This window comes from Corylus avellana, chromosome 10 (assembly GCF_965113065.1).
Source record: "Corylus avellana chromosome 10, dhCorAvel1.hap1.2, whole genome shotgun sequence".
Classification (NCBI taxonomy): domain Eukaryota; kingdom Viridiplantae; phylum Streptophyta; class Magnoliopsida; order Fagales; family Betulaceae; genus Corylus; species Corylus avellana.
In genome coordinates, this window is record NC_142499.1 from 15,996,133 (window position 1) to 16,018,604 (window position 22,472).

Below are 22,472 nucleotides of genomic sequence, written 5' to 3' on the forward strand. Positions count from 1 at the left end.
GCTCGAGCCAAACCCCAGCAATTCCAAGTCAACAGCTTCATGGGAGATTGGGGAAAGGGAAAGATCCACCTCCTTGGTCATAAGCAATAGAGAAGAAATGAAGAGAGGGAGGCTTGAAAAGAGGATAAAAATTGCAGAATCATTGCACGAATAAATCAGCAAATGATCAAGAAACAAGATACAAAAGTGAGATAAGAGAACTCTTACCAGGGACGAAAGAAAGCCCTCACAGAGACGGGGGAATGACCTCACTAAGGAGGGAGAATGACCTCACAGAGGAGGGAGAAAGCCTCACAGAGGAGGTGGGAGGCCTGGTGGAAACCCCGCCTCATGCATTTTTTTTTTTTTTTTTTTTTTTTTTTTTTTTGGATTTGACACCATTAAAACTCAACCAAACATAATCTCAATTATTTTTTTTCTTGATATTTGCAATTTTAAATTTAGTTCAGAAGAATAGAAAAAAATCTCAAAATTTTATATTCATATCTTATCTATCATGCATGCAGGGATATGGTATAATAGAAACGTGTGGAACCATTTCAATAGAAGATCCAATGGAAGAATTTCCGCTCTCTAGATCAACTGGAACACTTTTTTCAGGAGTTGAATCCCAGATAGTCAGCACAGATACATTCAAGCCTCTTCTACCTAATCAATTGGGAGAAATATGGGTTCGAGGACGCAACATGATGCAAGGTAGACTTTTCATTTAGTCATTGTTTCCCTCTTATGATAGAATAGTATTTAGACCCAGACTTCACCTAAAGGGTACAAAGAGTGATCTACCACACGGTGGCCTACTGCCTACGTGTCATAACATAATCCTCTTATGTTGGATGTCATATTATCCTCCTGTACTCACTTTCTTCGTACTGACTCCAATCTCCGACATTTTCCCACTCCCCAAACACAAACACCCCATTCATGGCAAAATCCTTCAATCCCAAGACCCAAACCTACTCATCTCCACGACCACCCATCCACTTCCCTGCCAACCCCAACCTCTCCCTCACCTCCTTCCTCTTCCAAAGCACCTCCTCTTTCCCTCACACCGTCGCTCTGATTGACTCCGACACCGATGAAACGCTCACCTTCCACCAGCTCAAACTCCACGTCTCCAAGCTCGCGCAATCTTTGCTCCAGCTCAGTATCGGCAAACACGACGTCGTACTCATCGTCGCCCCCAACTCAATCCACTTCCCGGTATGCTTCCTTGCTGTAGTCGCCCTCGGCGCCGTCGTTTCAACCTGTAATCCTTCTTACACCATTCCCGAACTCTCTAAGCAAGTCTCAGACTGTAACCCCAAGCTCATCATCACCGTTCCTGAACTCTGGCACAAAATCGAAGAATTTAATTTACCTTCCATAATGTTAAGTTCCTCAAACTCTATGAAGATAGAGTCAAATTTGAAAATTTGGTACTACTCTGAATTGATAAAATCGAACCGGGTTTTTGATTTATCGGCTAAGAATGTCAGACAAAGCGACATAGCCGCCCTTCTGTACTCATCAGGCACGACCGGGACGAGCAAGGGAGTGATTCTAACGCATAAGAACTTCATTGCGACGTCATTGATGGTGACAGCAGACCAGGACAGACACGGCGAGCCGAGGAATGTGTTTCTGTGTTTCGTGCCGATGTTTCACGTGTTCGGGCTCTCGGGGATCACGTATTCGCAGCTTCGGAGAGGGAACATGGTGGTTTCGATGGGGAAGTTTGAGCTCCACAAGGTGTTGAGGGCGGTGGAGATGTACAAGGTGAGTTATCTGTACGTTGTTCCGCCGGTGATGATTTTGCTGGCGAAGCATAGTGCGGTGAAGAAATACGACTTGTCGTCGTTGAAGCAGATTGGTTCTGGTGCGGCGCCTTTGGGGAAAGATGTTATGGAGGAGATTGCCAGGAATTTCCCTCAGGTTTCGATTATTCAGGTAATTGGTTGCGTTCTTTCAACATTTGTTTTTTTCTCAGCTATGTGATATACTCAATTCACTTTTAAATTTTTTTTTATTTTTTATTTTTTATTTTTATTTTATTTTTATTTTTTTTTATAATTAAAAGATGAATTCAGCATCCCATGTCACTATATTCTCTTCAAACTAATGATTAATTTGTAACGTATATATATTCCACTTTTGCTTAAAAAAAAAAAAAAAAAAAAAAAAGCCTTAAAAACTCTTATTTTATAATTGGGTAAAGTCCACTTAACCTCCTCAAACTACCACTCCAATAACAATTTACCTTCCAAAATATCAAAACAATGACAATGTACCCCCTAATGCTAGCAAAATGATGAAATTATCTATATAGAATTTTCAATAAGACAAAAATACCCTTAAAAATTTGAAAAAAAAAATTAAATTTTAGTATTTTTGTTTTTATTTTAGTAAGGGTAATATCGTCATTTTGTTAAAATTGGGGGTACATTGTCATTGTTTTGATAGTTTGGGGGGTAAATTATTGCAATTGATAGTTTTGGAGTAGATTGTCATTGGGGTGGTAGTTTGAGGGGGTTAAGTGGTTTACCCTTTATAATTTTTGGGTTTTACCTATATTGTTTGTTAAAGACTTTCCTCCCACTTCAATACTATTCACTTCATTTTTTTTTTTTTTCAAAAAATTTAACTTCAAAATATTCTCATTTTATTTACTTTTTATATCATATCATTCATTTTTTATTAATGTTTAAATAAAAAATTTACTATAAAACAAAACTTTTCAATACAAACAATTTTAATATTATATATTACATCAGCTACAATATCGGAGGAAAATGAGGAGTCGGAACGTATTTAGCAACATTCTTTCCAATTCTTCACAACTTTTCTCTTTTTTAGTTGATTTGATATTATTAACACTCAACTTAATTCAAAATTTTTCAATTTTATTCAAAATTTTGTATTCTTCAAACAATCCAAACATAAGCTCAATTATTTTTTTTTCCTCATATTTACAATTTGAATTCAGTTCAGTAGAATAAAAAAAAAAAATTTAAAAATTTATATTCATGTCCTATTTGTCATGCATGCAGGGATATGGTATGACAGAAACATGTGGAACCATTTCAATAGAAGATCCAATGGAAGGACCTCCACTCTCTGGATCAACTGGAACACTTGTTTCAGGAGTTGAATCCCAGATAGTCGGCACAGAAACATTGAAGCCTCTTCCACCTAATCAAATTGGAGAAATATGGGTTCGAGGACCCAACATGATGCAAGGTAGACTTTTCGTCTCATGTCTCCGATTTAGTTTCCCACTTTGGTAGAACATGTCTTCATTATGGAAGTCGTATTTAGACCCAGACAACACCTAACTAAAGGGGACAAAGAGTGACCTGCCACACAACAACCAACCAAAATCAAATAAACCAAAAACAAAGAAATCACAAGATTTTGGTTACCAAGCTAAAACCTTGAAAAAATGTTTAAAATTTCCGGTTAATTTCGGTTATTGGTTAAGTTTGGTCGGTTACAGTGATTTTTTTTCAATTGGGGGGAAAACACCAAAGGGGGAAAAATTGTGCCCTTTTTCTTCCTTGCCATCTCCTTCCTCCTTGGAGGTTGAAGAACAACCTTGATCATTGCAGTGTCAAATACAGCTTTGACATTCTAAACAATTAACGAGGCCGTAGTGGGAGACGAGAGAGATCGAGGTAGGTGTGAGAGAGAGAGTGGTTTGAGAGGCTGCCGGCAGGACAGGGAGAGAGAAGCAAGAGGCGGGAGAGGCGTGACGTGGTTTTGTGTTCCAATTAATTTTTTTCAAAAATGAAACGACGTCGTTTTACTCCAACTTTCGGTTTGATTAACCAAAAAAAAAAAAAAAAAATTTGTTATACCAATTAACCGAATCAAACCGACTTTTGTATAAAAAATTCATACCGATTTTCAACTCATAAAAATCGGTAGGCAGTCGATAATTGGTAAGCATTTAATTTGCCCACCCCTAGAAATAATGGCTTTAGTACATAGCAAACCCTTTTGTCACACCCGAATTCCAAAAAGGTGACCACTTAATGCAGAGAATTTTTTCTTTTTGTTTTTGAATGATTTAACTTTTCATTAATATAACAATCAAATAGGGCAAAATGTTTTCTACAATGCCAAAGATACAATTTTGAATCTTCACAATCCAAATATTATCTGTAGGTCATTGGTCTATAATTTGCTCCCAAAAAAAGGGAAAAATCAGTATGTGCATACATAAAGAATAAATTAAGATAATCTTTAAAAATCTCACTAATTTGTGAAATACCTCCTTGATAAAAAGTTCTCTTTGGAAACTGCTAAAATAAGATGTTTCTGAAATTTTTTAATTTAAAAGTTTTCATAATAAAATTTCTTCTTCTTTGATAACTCTTAAATAAAAATGACTCTAATTGTAATGCTTTCATGGTAAAAACTCTCTTTTTTGTCATAAAAAAATAACTCTGAATTATAATGCTTTTATAGAAAAATCTCTTTCTCTGTGAAATTTCGTAAACAAATAAACTATATGTTAAACACATTTTTAGTATACATGGTTTAAAGACTTTATTTTTTACCCACTTCGGTTTTAAATGGTAGCTTTCTTATGATTAAAAAGGGAGATAATACTTTTGTTCAACTTTCATCCACAAATTTAACAAAAATCCATGTGGCCAAAGGATGAGACCACACGTGGCCATACGCTCATTAAAAATTAAAAATTGTATCAACATTTTTTTTTAATTAAAAAAAAAAAAAAAACAAGATAGCTTCCTTAGTCTTGAAAACAATCTTAAATCACTTAGTTTATTATTCCTTGTCTTATAGATTCCATATTGCAAGTATGACTCATGTAGGGTCTAAAAATCCTTTCAGGTTACCATAACAATCCAGAAGCCACAAAGCTAACTATAGATGGACAAGGATGGGTACACACAGGAGATCTTGGATACTTCAATGAAGAGGGACAATTATTTGTTGTAGATCGAATTAAAGAGCTCATCAAGTGTTATGGTTTCCAGGTTTCTTCGCCATGCTAACCATTTATTATGGAGAAGTTTAAGATTCTTGTTTCATCCATATTTCTATGAATAATCCATCATCATTACATACAACTCTTTCTACTATCGTCTAATTTCCAGTGTTCTAGATTCCATTGAAATCATGGCAAAACTTTGTTGATTCTTCAACTTGTGTGGAGGAATCCAGCCTCACAAATGAGCATGAATGTTTGTTAGGTGGCACCGGCAGAGCTTGAAGGGCTGCTGCTTTCTCATAATGTGATATTAGATGCTGTTGTGATACCGTAAGTAGGAGAATCATAGAATCCTTTTTCCCCTGCTGCTATTGCCTTTATCTTTGAAATTAACACTTCATCAAATCAAAGTTATATCTTAATTTCTATTTGTAGATTCCCCGACACTAAAGCTGGTGAGGTCCCAATTGCATATGTAGTTCGCTCCCCAAACAGCTCGCTAACAGAAGAAGATGTCCAGAAATTTATTGCCAAGCAGGTAAGGATGGGGGGCCTGAAAAGCATAAGTTTTTAGACAAGGAAATAGTAGTCTTTATAAGTGAGATGCTGAACACCATTATAGTAGTCTCTTTTGGATTGAGAAATGCTATAGCATTTATCTCAATCTTTTTTTATTTTCTTCATCCTTTTATTTTTATTTTTTAAAAAATAATTATTAGATCTATAGAATCTACCTAAATGAAGGTGTGAGTCCTACAGAACTAATAGTTGATTGTTTTATTTTATTTAAAAAAAAAAAATGTATGGAGAAAGATGGAAGAAGAATGAAAGAATACTATGTAGCAGTTCTCTTTTGGATTATGGATGCGTAATTGTGTGTCCTCTTTTTGCCTATATATATATATGGTTTTTGAATGTGTTAAATAAAGGTATTAAAGAGCTTTATTTAAAGCACATTGAGGAGCTTCTTCTATATGAATAACTTCTTACATAATTGTGAGAGCACTCTTTGCAAGTCTAAGAGCTATTTCGTTCGTTTCTCGTCGAATATGAGAGACTCTACTTTATATAAGAGATTGCAGTACAATTCGAGCATCGTCAATTACTTGGCCATAGCGACACCAATTTTGCCCCTCTTTTCGTAAAGCCTGCATTACTTGTATCGCATCTCCTTCCAGTTCCACCTTATTTCACCTCATCTCTTTAGCAAAAATAATAACCCATAAAGCAGCAACATATTCAGCTATAATTAGGTCAATAATATTACCTTTTGATGATTGCAAGGTAGCCAGCACCTCTCCCACATAATCATGTACAATCACTCCTGTGCCCATATTCTTATTATGTATGACTACTGCGGCATCCCAAATGACCTTAACAATTCCTTCAGAAGGAGTTGTCCAACAATGGCAAACCATTATTTCTTCATCTTCAATTTTATGTTGGATGGCTTGTGCATCTGTATATTCTTGGATGGTCTCAAGGGCCTTCTGAACAAGTTGGTTAGGATGGTCAAACCCCCCCCTCCCCCCCCACCCCCCTGGACCACATAATTTCTTCTTACCCACAAGTTTCAAGCGACCACCGCCATTGACTCCAATTCATCCTTATCCAACTTTTTTTCGCATAATATCTACAAAGAGCATAAACTCTAGATATCTCACCACATTTTTGAATCTTTTGACAACATACACTCCATGAGGTGATATTCCCTAAGACTAGCCTCAACCACTAGGCCAACCCCTTGGGGTTTTTTCAAAATGAGTGTTATCCTCCGCTGAGTGAAGAAGGATTATAACCATACTATTGGAGGGGGGGAGGTGTTATCCTCCGCTGAGTGAGGAATGGTTATAACCATACTTTGGGAGGGGGGGGGGGGGACCCATTGATAAATTATGGTGTGCCTAAATATGAGTATTGGCACACAGGTGCCAATGTGGCCTGATTTTGGAGGAATGTCCTCCTTTCATCAAATCTATGTCACATCTTGGTAATGCGAGTGTGTATTCACTTGTGTATATTTCCTTAAAGTAATGCGAGTGTGTATTCACTTGTGTATATTTCCTTAAAGTAATGCGAGTGTGTATTCACTTGTGTATATTTCCTCTTTTTTTAAAAATTTTTTTATTTATTATTATTATAATTTTTCTTAGATATTTTGTAGTTATTATGTACTATACACAGATGTGTTTGCATGGTGATAAAGCACTTTCATCATAGAGCGAAAACTATGGGTTTTTTAGTGACTTTTTTTATTTTTAAATTATAATTTTGAAGTTTAAAAGTTTTTTATAAGTTTCTTTTGCCTGTACAGGTTGCGCCATACAAAAGATTAAGGGCAGTAACTTTTGTGAAGAGTGTTCCAAAGTCAGCTTCAGGAAAGATTTTGCGAAGAGTGCTCATTGAGAAAGTCCGATCCAACATATAAAGGTACCAAGCTCTCATAAAGCTCCTGTCCCCCTCCAAGCCTTAACCAAGGCAAGCCTATCTTGTCTTTAACAAATGACTAGATCGACAAGGTGAATTATATTAATAAATAATCATGTGTGTATATATATATATATCATTTAGGGGTGTAAATGAGCCGAGCTTGTTTGGGCTCAGCTTATTTAAATTTTACTCGACCTCGAGCTCGAGCCGAGCTTAAGAACGAGCCAAAAAATCGAGCTCGAGCTCATAATAAGTGAAGCCGCGCCGAGCCAGTTCACGAGCTGACTCTTATATTTAATTTATTAATTAATTTTTTTATTATAAGTTTAAACTTCAAGTACTCTTAAACGGCTCAAGAAGTCAATTTGCATATGAGCATTTGCTTAGTCTGGCTAGCGGAGTATGGAGCCCGAGTCAATACAGTAAGGCACTTGGTTTGGAAGAGAGAGGATATGCATCATTTTATAATAAAAGGATGCAATTAGAAAAAAAAAAAAAAAAAAAAAAAAAAAATTATCAATTTTTAATATTAATATGATGAATTATGTGAATAACTACCAATTCGAGCCTTATACGAGCTGCTCACGAACTTAGCCGAGTCGAGTCGAGTTAGCTTCGTTTAATATTCAATCCAGGATTTGTGTTCACGAAACGCTTCATTTAATATTCGAGTCGAGCACGAGCCGAGCCCGAGTTCGCTTGCGAGCGACTTGCTCTCTTAACAGCCCTATATAAACTAGAGAAGAAAATCAAGGATTTGCGTTGTTTTTTAGATGATGTGAAGTAGTTTACGTCGTTTTATTCACTTTTTTTTTTTTAATCAAATTTGGAAAAACAAGTAATCAAAATATCAAAAAGGGGTGGATTCGAAAAATAATAGTGCAAATAAACAAACCAAAGTAGGAAATTGGCCAAATAAATGGCTCGATCCTCTCAAAGGGACTGTGCGCATAAAGCAGTTATAAAAGCAAAAGGAGCACATGAAGATTGACGAACCTCAAGAGATCCAAACCCATCTTCCCCTTAGCACTGAACAACACCTTCCATCCAAAGGAAGTCGATGCAGGAAAGACACTAGAACCGAAGAGAAGGGAGTATTGACTCCGGAAGCACTAGTCAAATAGTAGTGACGGCGGTGAAGAAGGTGGAGGAGCGGCTGGAGGAGCCAATTGAACGAGGTAGGTACTTATACTCTTCCAAGCTTAATCTATATCTAGTGACATGCATTTAATTGGTCTGTTTAAGAAACCATCACTACAAGAAAGTTGACTTTTAGGGGCAACATTTAGTGGACGCTAAAAGTGCAAAAGTGGACTCTGTTGATCAACAACGTCAATGTGTCGATGCTCAACTGATGCTCATCAGTGTCGACTTCCAAAGTTGACACTGATGATAACCCAACAACGTCCACAAATGTTGACGCTAATAATATTTCTGATGGACGCTAAAGATTAGTTAGAATTGAAACTAAAGTGGACGCTATTGGTAAACCAACTTGTGGACGTTGATGTTTTGTGGATGTTGTTGGTCTACCAATAGCATCCACACAAAGGTGGACTCTGATGGTCCACCATCAGCGTCTACACCAAAGTGGACACTAATGGTGGACCATCCACTTTGTCGCCCCTAATCCTTTAACAAGTAAAACAAATAAAACAATTTCTCTAGATGAATATGCAAAAGAAAATGAAATATATTTGAAATTTGTGGAATAATTCCACCTAATGTATTCATTTCAATCTATAAAAAATACAAGTTATATGATAATCACGAAGTTACAAGATAATAAAATTCTAGAAAACATCTGTTGAGATAAAATCTCATTGTTGTAATCTTCATCCTTAGCGGGTGATGTAGCTGTTACTTTAACCAAACTTGATAAACTTTGGAATGCTTAGGGAGATTGGTTGGATTCTTTATGATGCTATTGCGCAGTATCCTAGTGGATGAGGCAACTGCTCATGTTAAACAGGAAGGATACATTAACGGCCCCCTATAAGCCCATGAAAGGAATAAAAAAGATTTGTAAATAAATTTTTCTGACATTATACTCAATTACACTAAATTCAATAATAATATCAAGAAAAAGGTAAAAAATAGTATGTAAAGTGGTAATGATGGAACACCATGATGATACTTACACCACACAGAGGCACAAAAGTAGTACCAGCATGAGGCCCTGCTAAAGTGATAAAATTCTTAACCAATTTCAAAAATTAAAAAATAATTTTCAATTCTTTGTACCCATACATATATGAAGTAAAAATGCTAACAGAAGACTAAAAGTGGTATTATATAGATGATATGCATAAAACAATGAAAGAACCATAGAGGATAACTTCTATAAAGGAGCTGGTATTTGTGCCCACCAATCAGCCATTGACACCTTAGCATATTAGAAAAATCTTAAGTTTAAGAAATAAACATTGCCACACCAGATTATACAAAATATAAAAAGAAAAATAATTAAAAAACCAATTAATTAATTAATTAATTTTTTTTTTTTAAAAAAAAAAAAAAAGAAAAAAAAAAGAGAAAAACAAAGGCGTGGTTGGCTGGCCACCCCACCCCTACTTGGGGTGACCGACAGCCACCTAAAGGGAGGTAGAGGTGGCTTACCGCCGCCCAATAGGCCATGGGTGGTTGTGCCAGCCACCCCCAACCCATCTGGGGTGGTCAGTAAGCCACCACATGGGCGGAGGTGGCCCGTGCGGCCACTTCCAACAGATCTGGGGTGGCCGACGAGCCACCCCATGGGTAAAGAATTGATGCAGTATGACTTAGTGGGCTGCAGCGAAGAACATCAATAAGGAACGTGCTAGATAATTCTAGACCTTGAGTCTATCAATGGTCTGAGAATTCTTCTCAAAATATAGAGTCTATCTACGATTTCAAGAAAAAATATGAAGAAAACTCACTTATGAGTAATTCTTATTCAACAAAACTCAATAAACAACATAATCTGATTTTCTATGGAGGCTATAAGCATATATTTATAGCCAAAAACTCTAAACCTAATAAAATATGATAGAAATACCCCACAAACTATAAACCTAATAAAATAACGAAATAAAGACTCCCAAAACCCTAACCCTAATAAAATAACAACATAAAATCGGCTAGAAAAAAATAAAATGTAGAAAAATAACATAAGCCTCCCGTGTGCGCTTGAGCGAAGTTACAGGTGCGATTGAGCGCAGAGCCCAGTACTAGGGGGTGTGCAAATAGGATCTGATCTACATCATTCTCCCCAAGTTGGAGAGAATTCATACTCAAATTCGGCTGGTTCTTTCTAGGGTCTTTCGAATGCCCAATCAACTCATTCTACTTGCCTTTCCTCAAGATCAAGACGAGGCAACACCCCAAAATAAACGTGATACTTCTCATTATCGAAATACCTTGATGGTTGTCATGAAAGCCCCATACCATTTGGCAATACTTTATATTTGCCGTTCTTCTTTCGTTCCTTCTCCCTTCTACATGCCATGAAGATACTGAAGAATAGATTAGTCGTAGTTGCCCTTGTGAATAAATAATTCTCCTCAACCGCATAGAACTCACCACAATCATTATTAGGAGAATTTAAAATACTTTCAACTCCAAGGAAATCATCATAATCAACCCCTTCATCATTATAATTAGGCATTTCACCTGGAAAGTCTTCATCAATCTCTTCATAATTGGCAATGTTACTCATGAGCTCTTCCTCTTCCAATTGATCATCTTTGGGGTAGAGGCTGCCAAACATGGGAGAAAAACCATCTTCTTTGTACTCTTCCTTTTGGTCATCTTCTTCAGGGTAGAGGCCGCCAAACATGGGAGAAAACCCATCCTCTTCGTACTCATCCTCTAGGTCGGATGCCAAATGTCTTTCAGTCGGCTATTCCTCATTGACATCGTCATCATAGGTTGGTGGGAAATCCCAACTCACAAATTCTTGCGAAGAATCTGTAACATCTTAATGTCTAAACTCTTCATCAATGAATTCGGATTCTTGAAACTCTTCATCCACAGATTATTTTTCCTCCTCCACAGAATATGGATTCCATTTATGGATTTGTGGTTGGCAAGTAGGGGTTCAATTGACCTGTCATGGACTCTTTGCCTGACTCCATGTTTCCTTAAATACCTTTTTTTGGTAGGAATTTTCTATTTTCTTTGTCACAGCAATAGACCCTTGGTATAACTATGGGGCAAGAAAGTGACTCGCATATATTTCAATAGTTTCCCCCAACTATTGATCTTTAATTTGCCTTGCCGCATCCTAGTTTTCTTTAGTTTTTGCCACCACGCACCAACTCTCCCCTGGAATGTGTGTACCACCAAAGAGACTCGTTGTTCATTGGGTACCCCGTTGAATTCAAAAACCTCTTCAACAACCAACACCCAATCTAGAAATTCATCGGGTTCTAGATCTCCGTCGAATTCTGAAATATTAAGTTCGAATCTACTCACACGCTGATTGGCATGAGCTTGCGGAAGGTGCTGATGTTCGTGCATTCGGCGCTCCGCAAACGGGTTTCTAGAACCGTTCCCATGTTAACCACACAAGTTGGATAATTGGGTAGTGAGGTCTTCAATTTGATCCCTCATAACCCTAAATCGATCCTCTGTGTGTTGCCAACGTTCAGCGATAGATTTACCTTGGGCCTCCGCGAATCACGGTCTTGGTTGGCGACGACAACCGTTCGGCCCACCACTCGTGTTCCGCAAGCAAATTGCCGGTTGCTCTTTACGTGCTATCTCCGTGCGCTCGTGCACCTCGTTCATGTTTGTAAAGTGGTTGCTCGCCCCCATTCATGGAAAGTAATTGAGCTCTAATACCAACTGATGCATTGTGACTTAGTGAGCTGCAGCAAAGAACATCAATAAGGAACGAGATAGATAATTCTAGACCTTGAGTCTATCAATGATTTGTGAATTCTTCTCAAAATATAGAGCATATCTATGATTTCAAGGAAAAATATGAAAAAAATTTACCTATGAGTAATATTTATTCTACAAAACTCAATAAACAACATAAACTGATTTTCTATGGAGGCTATAAGCATATATTAATAGCCCAAAACCTTAAACCTAATAAAATATGACATAAATACCCTCAAACCCTAAACCTAATAAAATAACGAAATAAAGACCCCCAAAACCCTAACCCTAATAAAACAACAACATAAAGTTGGCTAGAAAATAATAAATTGCGAAAAAATAACATAAGCCTCTCATGTGCGCTCGAGCACAGTTACAAGTGTGATCGAGCGCAGGTGGGCGCTCGATCGCAAGATCGATTGCAGTACCAGGGGGTGTGCAAATGGGATCTGATCTGCATCAAGAATGCAGGCAATGTACTTTAGTACCCCCTCCAAAATGGTAGATTGATAATAAAAAAAAATCTAAAACAAACAAGACAAGCTGTCATCAGTAGGCATCTCCTGAAACAACAAACTCCGAAACAAGTGCTTAATCCTACAAAGGGGCAGCTCATCTCCCTAAAAAATACCCCATATTCCTATCATACCATGACCACCACAAAAGCCACAAGGGAAAATCATTGCAAAGCTTTCTATCCCCACAATGCGCAAGCTTCCACCTCCAAGAATAAAGTATAAAGTAAACCAATTTCTATATTTATCATCATAACCTATTTAATAAATAAATAAAAAAAACAAAAGTAAATACTAGTGACAACATTCAACATGCAACAGGGAAAGAAGCAAACAATTATGCCATTTAGCCATTCTTCTTATACGTACATACAACACTAATCCATAGTAAATCCTCTTAATTAAACAATCCATTGTAAGAATTTATTTGTATGCCACGGTCCAAATACAAATTTAACTTTATGAGATGTCGTTGATCACCAAATATCCATCCACCTTAACCCAAACAAAATGCAATAACTCAAAAAAGGGCTCCACAAAGAAACCTGGTTGAAACAATAGAGAACACTATAGTTCAACTCTTTTAATTTTTCTATTCCAAGTCTCTATATAATCTTTTTTAATGTAAGACAAACCATTAAAAAGAGGTCAAGAGGGATATTTATGAACAATTTGTTATAACTAATGAGGCATTGTCTATTACTTCAAAAATTAAATCTCTGTGCTCATTATTTAGAAGTAACACAATACTCCAACCGAATGACATTAACTTAGTCCTAGTCAAACAGAGATGGCCTTACACGTTGGATGGGGCATTAGAATGGTAATGTGACGGGAAGTTACTGCCTTCCCTATTAGATGAGCGTCAGAACGGGTAAGTAACAAGACATACAGAGTTGCTCTCGACCTTCTCCGTTTGATGTCCTATTGAATGACCGTCATGACGGGTTTTCAGCTCTACTTTATTTTGCTCTTTGCATCTTAACGATAATTAACTCCCGTTATGACGAGAAGTTTTCAAAATGTTAGATCTACAATATTTTGCTCTTCCAGTCAGGACATGAGTTAGCATCTATGATATATATATATATATATATATATATATATATATATATATATATATTCTCAATTTCCCCTTCTCTTCTTATCAAAAAGGCTTCCTTCTTTTTCATTTGGCTCAGTGAAAGCCCCGAGGGTATCTTTAATGTTAATAAACTCATTAGCCTTATCAATGAACTATTGCAAACTAGCTGAAATCTTTAGAGCCAGTTCAACCATGAAAGTTCTCTAAGCTCTCACTCCACTCATAGGGGGTTGAAAGGACAATGTTCTCCTTTGGATCATCTACGGTCACCTTTTTATTATTGAATCATAATATGTAATCTTTGAAGGACTCTGGCTCACTCTACTTCAATTTCAACAAGTATGTTGATGGTCGTCTAGTTTGCCCTGTTATAAACTGGGTTAAGAACAACCTTCCTAGGTCACCAAAATTGCCTATTGACTTAGGGGGAGGTTTTCAAACCAACTATAGGCACTAAATTTGAAAGTAAGGGAAAAGCTCAGAGTTCACATGGAGGATCAAATGTGCCTAATAAGTCTCGATGTGCTCGGTAGGATCTTTACTCTTGTCGCCCATCTAGATTTGCAAGACCTTCAACTTCTCCTAGGGGAACTTCAATAGTGCATCAATGAATAGAAGATTGGTGTTTTGCAAGATACTTTTCATGGCAAACTATTTTCCTTTCATTTTATGGGCCATCTCATCATACTTGGTTGGTAGCTCCTTGATAGTAGCATTCAAGTTGTTCCTTTCTTCATTGTTCATATGATGTGAACTTTGCTTTGGATTTCGGTCATCACGGTGCAATATTCTACTGTTTTGATCATTCTTGTTAAATATATTGTGAATATATTGGAGCATAAGCATGAGAGAGAGAAGAGAGAAAGCTGAAGGAAACAATGGACAACATTGTACCGATAATGATTGATATAGATATATTATATGATATGCTTACATAACTCTCTATATATAGAGAGAGAAGAAGTAGTGGGCAAGAAAGCCTAAACTAAACCCTAAAACATATAATGCAACATAATAAACTAGAATAATGTAAAATATTCTAACATCCCCCCACAAACTCAAGGTGTAAGCTTGAGTTTGGGAAAAGGAAAGGGAAACAAAAATGATTTTTTTTTTTTTTGGTTCCACCGAAAAAGTCACCGGAGTGATGGCCAGAGTTGGGTGGCCGGTGGCGGTCGACGGAGGGCGGCGACAGCAGCTGGCTGCTGGTGGCTGATGGAGGCAGCTAGGCCCAAAATGTTGGGCTTGAACTTGGATGAGAGCCTTATAGGCTATATTAAATTGGGCCGGTTTCATTGGGCCAAAATAGGCCAAAACCCATGGACCATTGAAGATGGTTTGACCCGAAAATGAATTGAACCGAGTCTAACCCAATGAACCACATTGACTATTTGGACCTGGTTGTAAGAATTGACCTGGTTGGACCGGTTTAGAACCCGATGACCCGGTTAGAAACCGGTTTTGGATCGGGTCAGAGATGCCTTGGATGGATCTGATTCGGGTTGAAAAACCTAATGGACCGAACCGGATTTGCGAACTACTGGGTTGGGTTGAGGCCAATGACGAGCTGGCCGGTTTAATTGGGCTAAAATGGCCGAAACCTGTGGAACGTTGAATGGGTCCGTCTAGCTCGAATGAGATGATCCAGTTCTAACCCGTTGAAATCGGGTCGAAAAAAACTTGGATCTGGATTTTTTTTTTTTTTTTGGATCTGACACGTGGCAAAGGGCTAGGCTGATGTGGTGGGCTCTCTAGAGGACATATGGCAACTGAGGAGAGGAGAAAGCTTTTGGCGCGTGTGGTGCATGCATGATAGGGGCCAACGGCGCCTTGGCATGTGAAGCCCACATGCAGTCACTTTGATTGGCGCGTGGCAGCGCGTCGGAGCTCCGATGGTGACAACCAAGGCTGTTCTGGAATCGCTAGAAGAAGCTCCGTCGAGTGGAGGTCCTACCGTTGGAATTGGACGACAGTGGTGGAAGGGATGTCAACCCGGTCCGGTTTCCTTTTTTTTGCCAAAACCGGGGACCAGAACTGGGATACCCAGTTCTTGGTTTTGGGAAACTAGAACTATTAACCAGGGTCCCGGCTACCAGCCGGTCCGATTTGTATCCGGTCCGGTAATCGGTTTTTTATATATATACTTAATTACCTAAAGTGCATATATATATTTAATTTTTCGAAACCGAAACCAGAACCGGGTCCCCAGTTTCCCAGTTCCAGTTCTGGTTTCGGCTCCCCGGTAATTTTTGACACCCCTAGGTGGTGGCCTATGGCGAAAGCGGCAGAGGCAGGTCTTTGGAACAGTCCAGCGACCTTACTGATTGAGCCAACATGGCGGCGTGTGGACAAAAAGGCAGCAGCTTAGGGCGGCGCTTGTGGGAGCGTGACAGGGAATTTGGCGGAGATCTCGACGAAACTAGACTCGTCTGGCCCTGATCTGTCGATTGGCACTGTCACTGATGTGATTGGTGCTTTGTGGAGGCACCTAACAAAATGGACAGATTCTCAGGCGTTTCTTCTTGACTCGTGGACTGCTGCAGCGGCGCATGGACAGAGTGACAGAACCTTCTGGACACTCGTGACAGTGCGTGGAAGCTTGAACGGCGTCAATCTTAGCGGATCTGGACTTTTCGGCATCTAATCTGTCCTCTAGCACTGGAACCGAGGCCAAGGGTCGATTGCGGTGGCGCGTAGACAACAGGAATTGAGGTCGTCGGATGGAGCGCCGGAAACGTCAATGACATTTATTGGAGGTCACAAAAAAGTGGCTCTCATACCATGTTAAATAGCTCTGATACCAAGTTGAATATATTAGATTTCATACCATGTTAAATATATTGTGAATATATTGGAGCGGAAGCATGAAAGAGAGAAGTGAGATAGCGGAAGGAAACAATGGTCTACATTGTATTGATAATGATTGGTATAGATATATTATATGATATGCTTACATAGATCTCTATATATAGTGAGAGAAGAAGTAGTGGGCAAGAAACCATAGACTAAACCCTAGAACATATAAGGCAACATAATAAACTAGAATAATATAAAATATTCTAACAATTCCCATGTTCTTCTCCTCCTCCTTGGTTTTAGTTTGTTGGCTCTTCATGTTGGGAGAGTTCTTTATCTCTCGGGTTATGTTGGCATGCCACATGATTTCTTGGCTTTCCCTCACCAAGGCCTCCATAGTTTGAGCCATCTGCAACATTTTCTCCTCAAGTTAGGTGATGCGCTTGTTCAGATCATTTGAGCTTCCAACTCCTACACTGGGGATCCTCCCTCTAGGAGGCACTCTACCAGAAGCTCCTCATCCGAGGGCCTCTCTACTTGGGGCTTCTCCTCTTGTAGCTCCTCCATCGGGAGCTCCTCCTCCTTGGTGGGTGGTTTCTACTTCATTATGTCTAACATTTATTTATGTCGGATTTTGTCTTTAGAGAAGAATAGTCATTCTCCATAGGTGATGCGATATTGTTGGAATAGTTTTTTGGTGTCGGATACACTTGCAAAATCGAAAAGATGTAAGCACAAGAGATTGCCAGTAGATGACGTTGGTTGGAGGGAAATAGCTCCGATACTTAAGCTAATGAAGAATTTCTTAAAGGAATGCGAATGCATTACGTTAGAGTTTTAAGCTTAGGGCCAAACATCCTATTTAATTTGTTCGAGCTCCCCATTTCAATTTGTTCATTGAACAAATATCTCGGCCAAATCCTGGGTTGATTCCCACTCTTTCCTAGGTTTCGGGATATGATATTGTGGGATCACATATGGCGCACTATTTGGTAGTCATGGCCATTAGGATGGATACTCTGCTGCATGTTGCATGTGGAACCAGGTCTTATTAATGGGCTGTGGATATTTTATGTTGCTCGTGGGCCACTTGACTCATGTGAGCCCAAATCAAAATAATTATTGTTGGAGCATCTTCAAGTCTAAGAATTTGCTACCCAGCGACGTTCTTGATGGCTACACCATGAAGGACCTCCTGTACAACGATGAAGTTCTTGCAAAACAAAAACAAGATCAAAGGGTCTTCAGTTGAGGCTGAAGACTATCTGATACTTAAATTAGCATCCTTATTTTTTGTTAAAAAAGATAATGAAAATTCACCTCTAATTATCCGTGAACCCATGTGTGTTGCAGTGGCGGATGCCCCCCTAAAAATTTTTTTAAAAAAAAATTTTAAGGTAATATATATATATATTTTTTTTTTAAGTTTTGTTATTCTAGCCCATACTCCTCCTTCTCTCGCCCCACCTAATACGAATTTCTATATCTGCCACTACTTTTGAGTGAGGCATGCGAGAAATGAGAATGAGAGAGGGTCTTCAAAGGGAGAGATATGGGAGAGAGAGGCGTGCATGTGAGAGGAAGAGAGATTATGAGAGAGAGAGAGGTGTGCGAGAAAGACAATGAGGGTCTCTTGGTGTTTCCCCGGTGGGAGAGGCATGTGTGAGGAGGAAGAAGAAAAAAGAGACCCATTTTCTTTCCTGTTTCCTCCTTTTATCCAAAGATGCAAAAACAGTGGACATGTCATTAGGTGAGTGGGTAAGGGCATATGGTAAGAGAGATTTTCTCCCAAACAATTATGTTTAGAGTTTCAAATTATACCTATCTAAATGCATGCTTTGGGCTTCAAAATCATCATTAGTATTTTGTTTTAATCAAATTACTGGAAAAGAGTTTATCTTTTTCCTCATAAATTCAAGATTATGAGTGGTTTAACTGCATGTTGAGCCCTTTATCCTTACAGCTTTCAACTGTGTCAATTAGTATCACAGTAAAAATCTAATCAACTTGCTTCTCTTGTTATCGAGAATTAGAAACCTATTCATGGGAAGATGATTTTTTCGTATTTTTATTATTATTATTTTTTAATTCAAAAAGGAGAATGAATTTGCCGATGAAAAGAAGGAGACTAGCATGAATAAGCCATAAGATATCCGTTAAATAGAACATTGGAAAAGACTCAGAAGCATATAAAGACGAAATAATGACTCAGGAAAAAATATATAAAGATGAAATAATGGTGAATGTGACTTAATTATAACAAGTAATTGGTGGCTAGAAATAAAGGAAGCATCTAGAGATTTATGGGAAATTTGAAATCTATTGAAAATTTAAGAATAATGAATCATTATTGGGTGAAAATTTTTAAATAAGATTAATTATCATGTAAGGAGAAATTATTGATCAACGTATGAATGGTTGAAGCTAACCATCCTCTTGATGAGATGACTCTTTCCTGTGGAAATTCAAAGATCAACGTACGTAGTATATCCTCTTGTTGGATATACCACGTAGGTACGTACGTACATACCTAATTTGCAAGAGAGTATGTAGAAAAAAATTGAGAATAAAAAAAGCTAATTAAAAAATAAAAGAATAAGAAAGGCATGAACTTCTTCTACTTTTACCCGAAGAAAATGATAACATGCACCATCCAAATAAATTAAAAATCTCATGACCATGATCGTATCCAGCATCATCCTAGCTAGCCAAACGTGATTATAGATAGCCATTAATAACATTACCCTAGCAAACATGATTATCTATAGCAAGTCAACAGGCCATAAGTTATACAGACATTATTATTCGTCTTTGACGTAAATTGCTTTTCGTCTGAAAATATTTTCAGCAAATAATATATTTTATTGTTTGTTGTTTGGCAAGTACGAAAAAAAAAAATTATAAATAAAAAGAGTGTCAAATATTGCAGATTTGAGCCCTTTATTTTGTATTTGTTAATCCTTTAGCCATATTACAATCTAACGTTTTGTTTTAGTTCTATGATTTTAGTGTTTTACAGTTACTAAAGGAAAAACTGCGAATTTAAGGTGAAAAATGCAAAGTTAGGAAGAAAGCCACTAAGGAAGAGGGATCGAGTGCACAACCATACGCTCGAGCGCAGCCCAGCAGGGTTGCGCTTGAGTGCACCTGCGCCCATGGACAAGCCACCAACGCTCAAGAGCTGGCACCGCATGAGGGAAAACGCATGCACGAGTGCGCTCAAGCGCACCAGCCATGCGATCGAGCGCACTTACCAGCTTCAGCTTAGCGTCGTTTTTTAGGGCAAAACCCCTAGAAAAACCCTAGAAAACCCTATAGAAAGCAAGAGAAATCATAGAAAATGTGGCTGGAGGCAGAAGACGAAAATTTCGCACCAAAACTCCCTTTAGCTTAGTTTTTCCTTTATGTTTAGGATTTATTTTCCATAGTTAATTATGTGTAGCTAATTTCTCAACTAAAGTTGATGATGAAGCCTCACTGATGAAGAGCAATTATATTTTCTTATAAGTTGATATTTTTCGAATATATGGGTTTTGATATTTTAATTGTTATACTTTAATTCAATTAGTGAGATGATTCTTGGATATGAATTCAATCATGTTTTTCTCATGATTTAAGATAGTTTCTATTAATTGATTTGCTTGGGTTTTCATTTATCAAAATATTGGATATCCATTGTGTTTAGTTCTACGGATACATTTGATGATTTGGTTTAAATTGGATATCCTTTGTGATTTGTTTCACGGATACATTCGATGATTTAATTTAAATTAGATATCTTTTGTAATTTGTGCCAAGAACAGATTCATTGGATGATTTAATTAATTCTTTGAAGCAAAAGAGAATATACATAAGGTTTTTATGTTGAGAATTTTGGATATATTGACAATCATCAGAATATGTTGCTATGATTTGGTGGATGTGGATTCTACAACCTTGAAAACGATTCGTGCACTTGCGAATACAATAAAATTTCACAACAATATATATTCTTTTTTTTTCATTCAATTATATTAAACTTTAAATTACGAAAATGTCCCGATTAGGTCCCGGCCGTGTCCTAACTGAGTCTTGACAGTATCTCGACTGAGTCCTAGTGGTGCCCTAATCGGGTCCTAGTCAGTCTTGGCAATGTCCCGATCAAGTCCCAACGAGTCTCAGCAGGGTCCTAGTCCAGTCCCGACAGGGTGCTAGTCGAGTCCCAGCGGGGTGCCAGTCAGATCTTAGTGAGGTTCCGGTCAGGTCCCAGTGCAGTCTAGGTCCAATCCCGATGGGGTTCCGATCAGGTCTTAGTGGGGTATTGGTCGGGTCCCGGCGCAGTCTCGGTCGTGTCCCAGACGAAGTCCGGTCAAGTCCTGGTTGGGTCTCGATCATGTCTCAAGGGAGTCTCGGCCAGGTCTCAGCAATGTCCCAGTCGGGTCTTGACGACGTTCTAACTGGATGAGTCAATTTGAGAATGAGATGATCAAACTCAGAAAATGGTTTACGGTTTTCAAAAATAGAAACCATTTCCTAAAAATTAAAGAGGCTTTTTCAGTCAAACCAAAAATATTTTCCGTTGATAATTATTTTTCGTTGTCACACTACACCCGAAAATACGAAAAACATTTTTTGAAAATCATTTTACGCCAAAACAAACAGAACTTAAGTATAGCAATTAGAGAGTCCCTTCTATCAAGATGTGGTGCAAAACCTTATTTTACAACCTTCAATAGAAATTTGATATATCAGGTAAAACACCAAATAAATACCATAAAGAATAGATATGAAAATACCCTATTTTTAATTCAAATAAATACCGTAAACTTTTTTATTCATTCTAACCCAACACCCACCACCTACGACCGAACCCCCACCCACCTTCAAGTCCCTGACACCAGAGTTATTAGGTATTTTATCTATGAAGTATTTTGTTAAGAGAAGAAAAATCATTTGGTGTGAAGGGTTATGTTATTTTTTTATGTTTCAAATTTAAATGTCTGCTTCCTATTAATTTGATGGTGCAAAACACCTAATTTATATCATGACCAGAAATAATTTTGGAGTTTCCGAATGGTAAAGAATTATTATGCATTATTGGTAGTAGCGTGTAGCAAGAAAGCTCCATCTTGATGTGAAGTGCTTCATGTCTTATTCTGGCAGGGTTATGGTATGACAGAAGCTTTTGGAATCATTGCAACAGAAGATCCAATGGAGGAATCGCCACTCTCTGGATCAACTGGAATACTTGATTCTGGAGTTGAATCCCAGATAGTCAGCACAGAACAGATACATTAAAGCCTCTTCCACCCAATCAACTGGGAGAAATATGGGTTGGAGGACTTACTATGATGCAAGGTAGAGTTTTGATTCCATGTCTCCCATTTATTTTCCCACTTTTGATGGGAAATATCTTCCTTTCTCAATCCATAAATGACAATTCTTTTAGGCTCTGCATGGTAAAAATTTCTTCTTCTTTGATAACTCTAAATTGTAATGCTTCCATAGTAAAAACTCTCTTTTTTTTTTGTGTGATATAAAATAACTCTGAATTATAATGCTTTCATAGAAAAATCTCTTTCAATTTTCGGTGGAATTTCATAAATAAATAAATTATAGGGTTAAACACATTTTTAGTACATGTGGTTTAAAGACTTTATTTTTTACCCACCTCGGTTTCATATTGTATATATCAATCATAGATGATACCTTTCTTACCATGTGGGCAAAGATGCATGAGATGACTCATGGCCATATGCTCATTAAAAATTAAAAATATTAAAAAATTTAAAGACAAGATAACTTCCTTAATCTTGAAAACAATCTTATACCACTTAATTAGTTTATTATTCCTTGTCTTATA

At 37.7% G+C, this 22,472-nt stretch overlaps 1 protein-coding gene across 2 annotated transcripts; it reads left to right on the forward strand.

Moving 5' to 3' along the window:
* The first annotated feature begins 756 nt into the window (after window positions 1-756).
* On the forward strand, window positions 757-21,835 carry LOC148583406 (putative CoA ligase CCL10). 2 transcript variants are annotated; one of them, XM_088510975.1, is made up of 7 exons: window positions 757-1,929; window positions 3,030-3,219; window positions 4,840-4,985; window positions 5,202-5,269; window positions 5,375-5,477; window positions 7,254-7,369; window positions 21,773-21,835. In XM_088510975.1, exons 1-6 carry the CDS (start codon window positions 925-927, stop codon window positions 7,365-7,367), a joined length of 1,626 nt encoding a protein of 541 aa, XP_088367101.1. In that variant the 5' UTR covers window positions 757-924; the 3' UTR covers window positions 7,368-7,369; window positions 21,773-21,835. The 2 variants fall into 2 exon arrangements, with proteins under 2 accessions (XP_088367101.1, XP_088367100.1); XM_088510974.1 differs by lacking the exon at window positions 21,773-21,835 and having other exon boundaries at window positions 7,254-7,787.
* The last annotated feature ends 637 nt before the right edge of the window (window positions 21,836-22,472 follow it).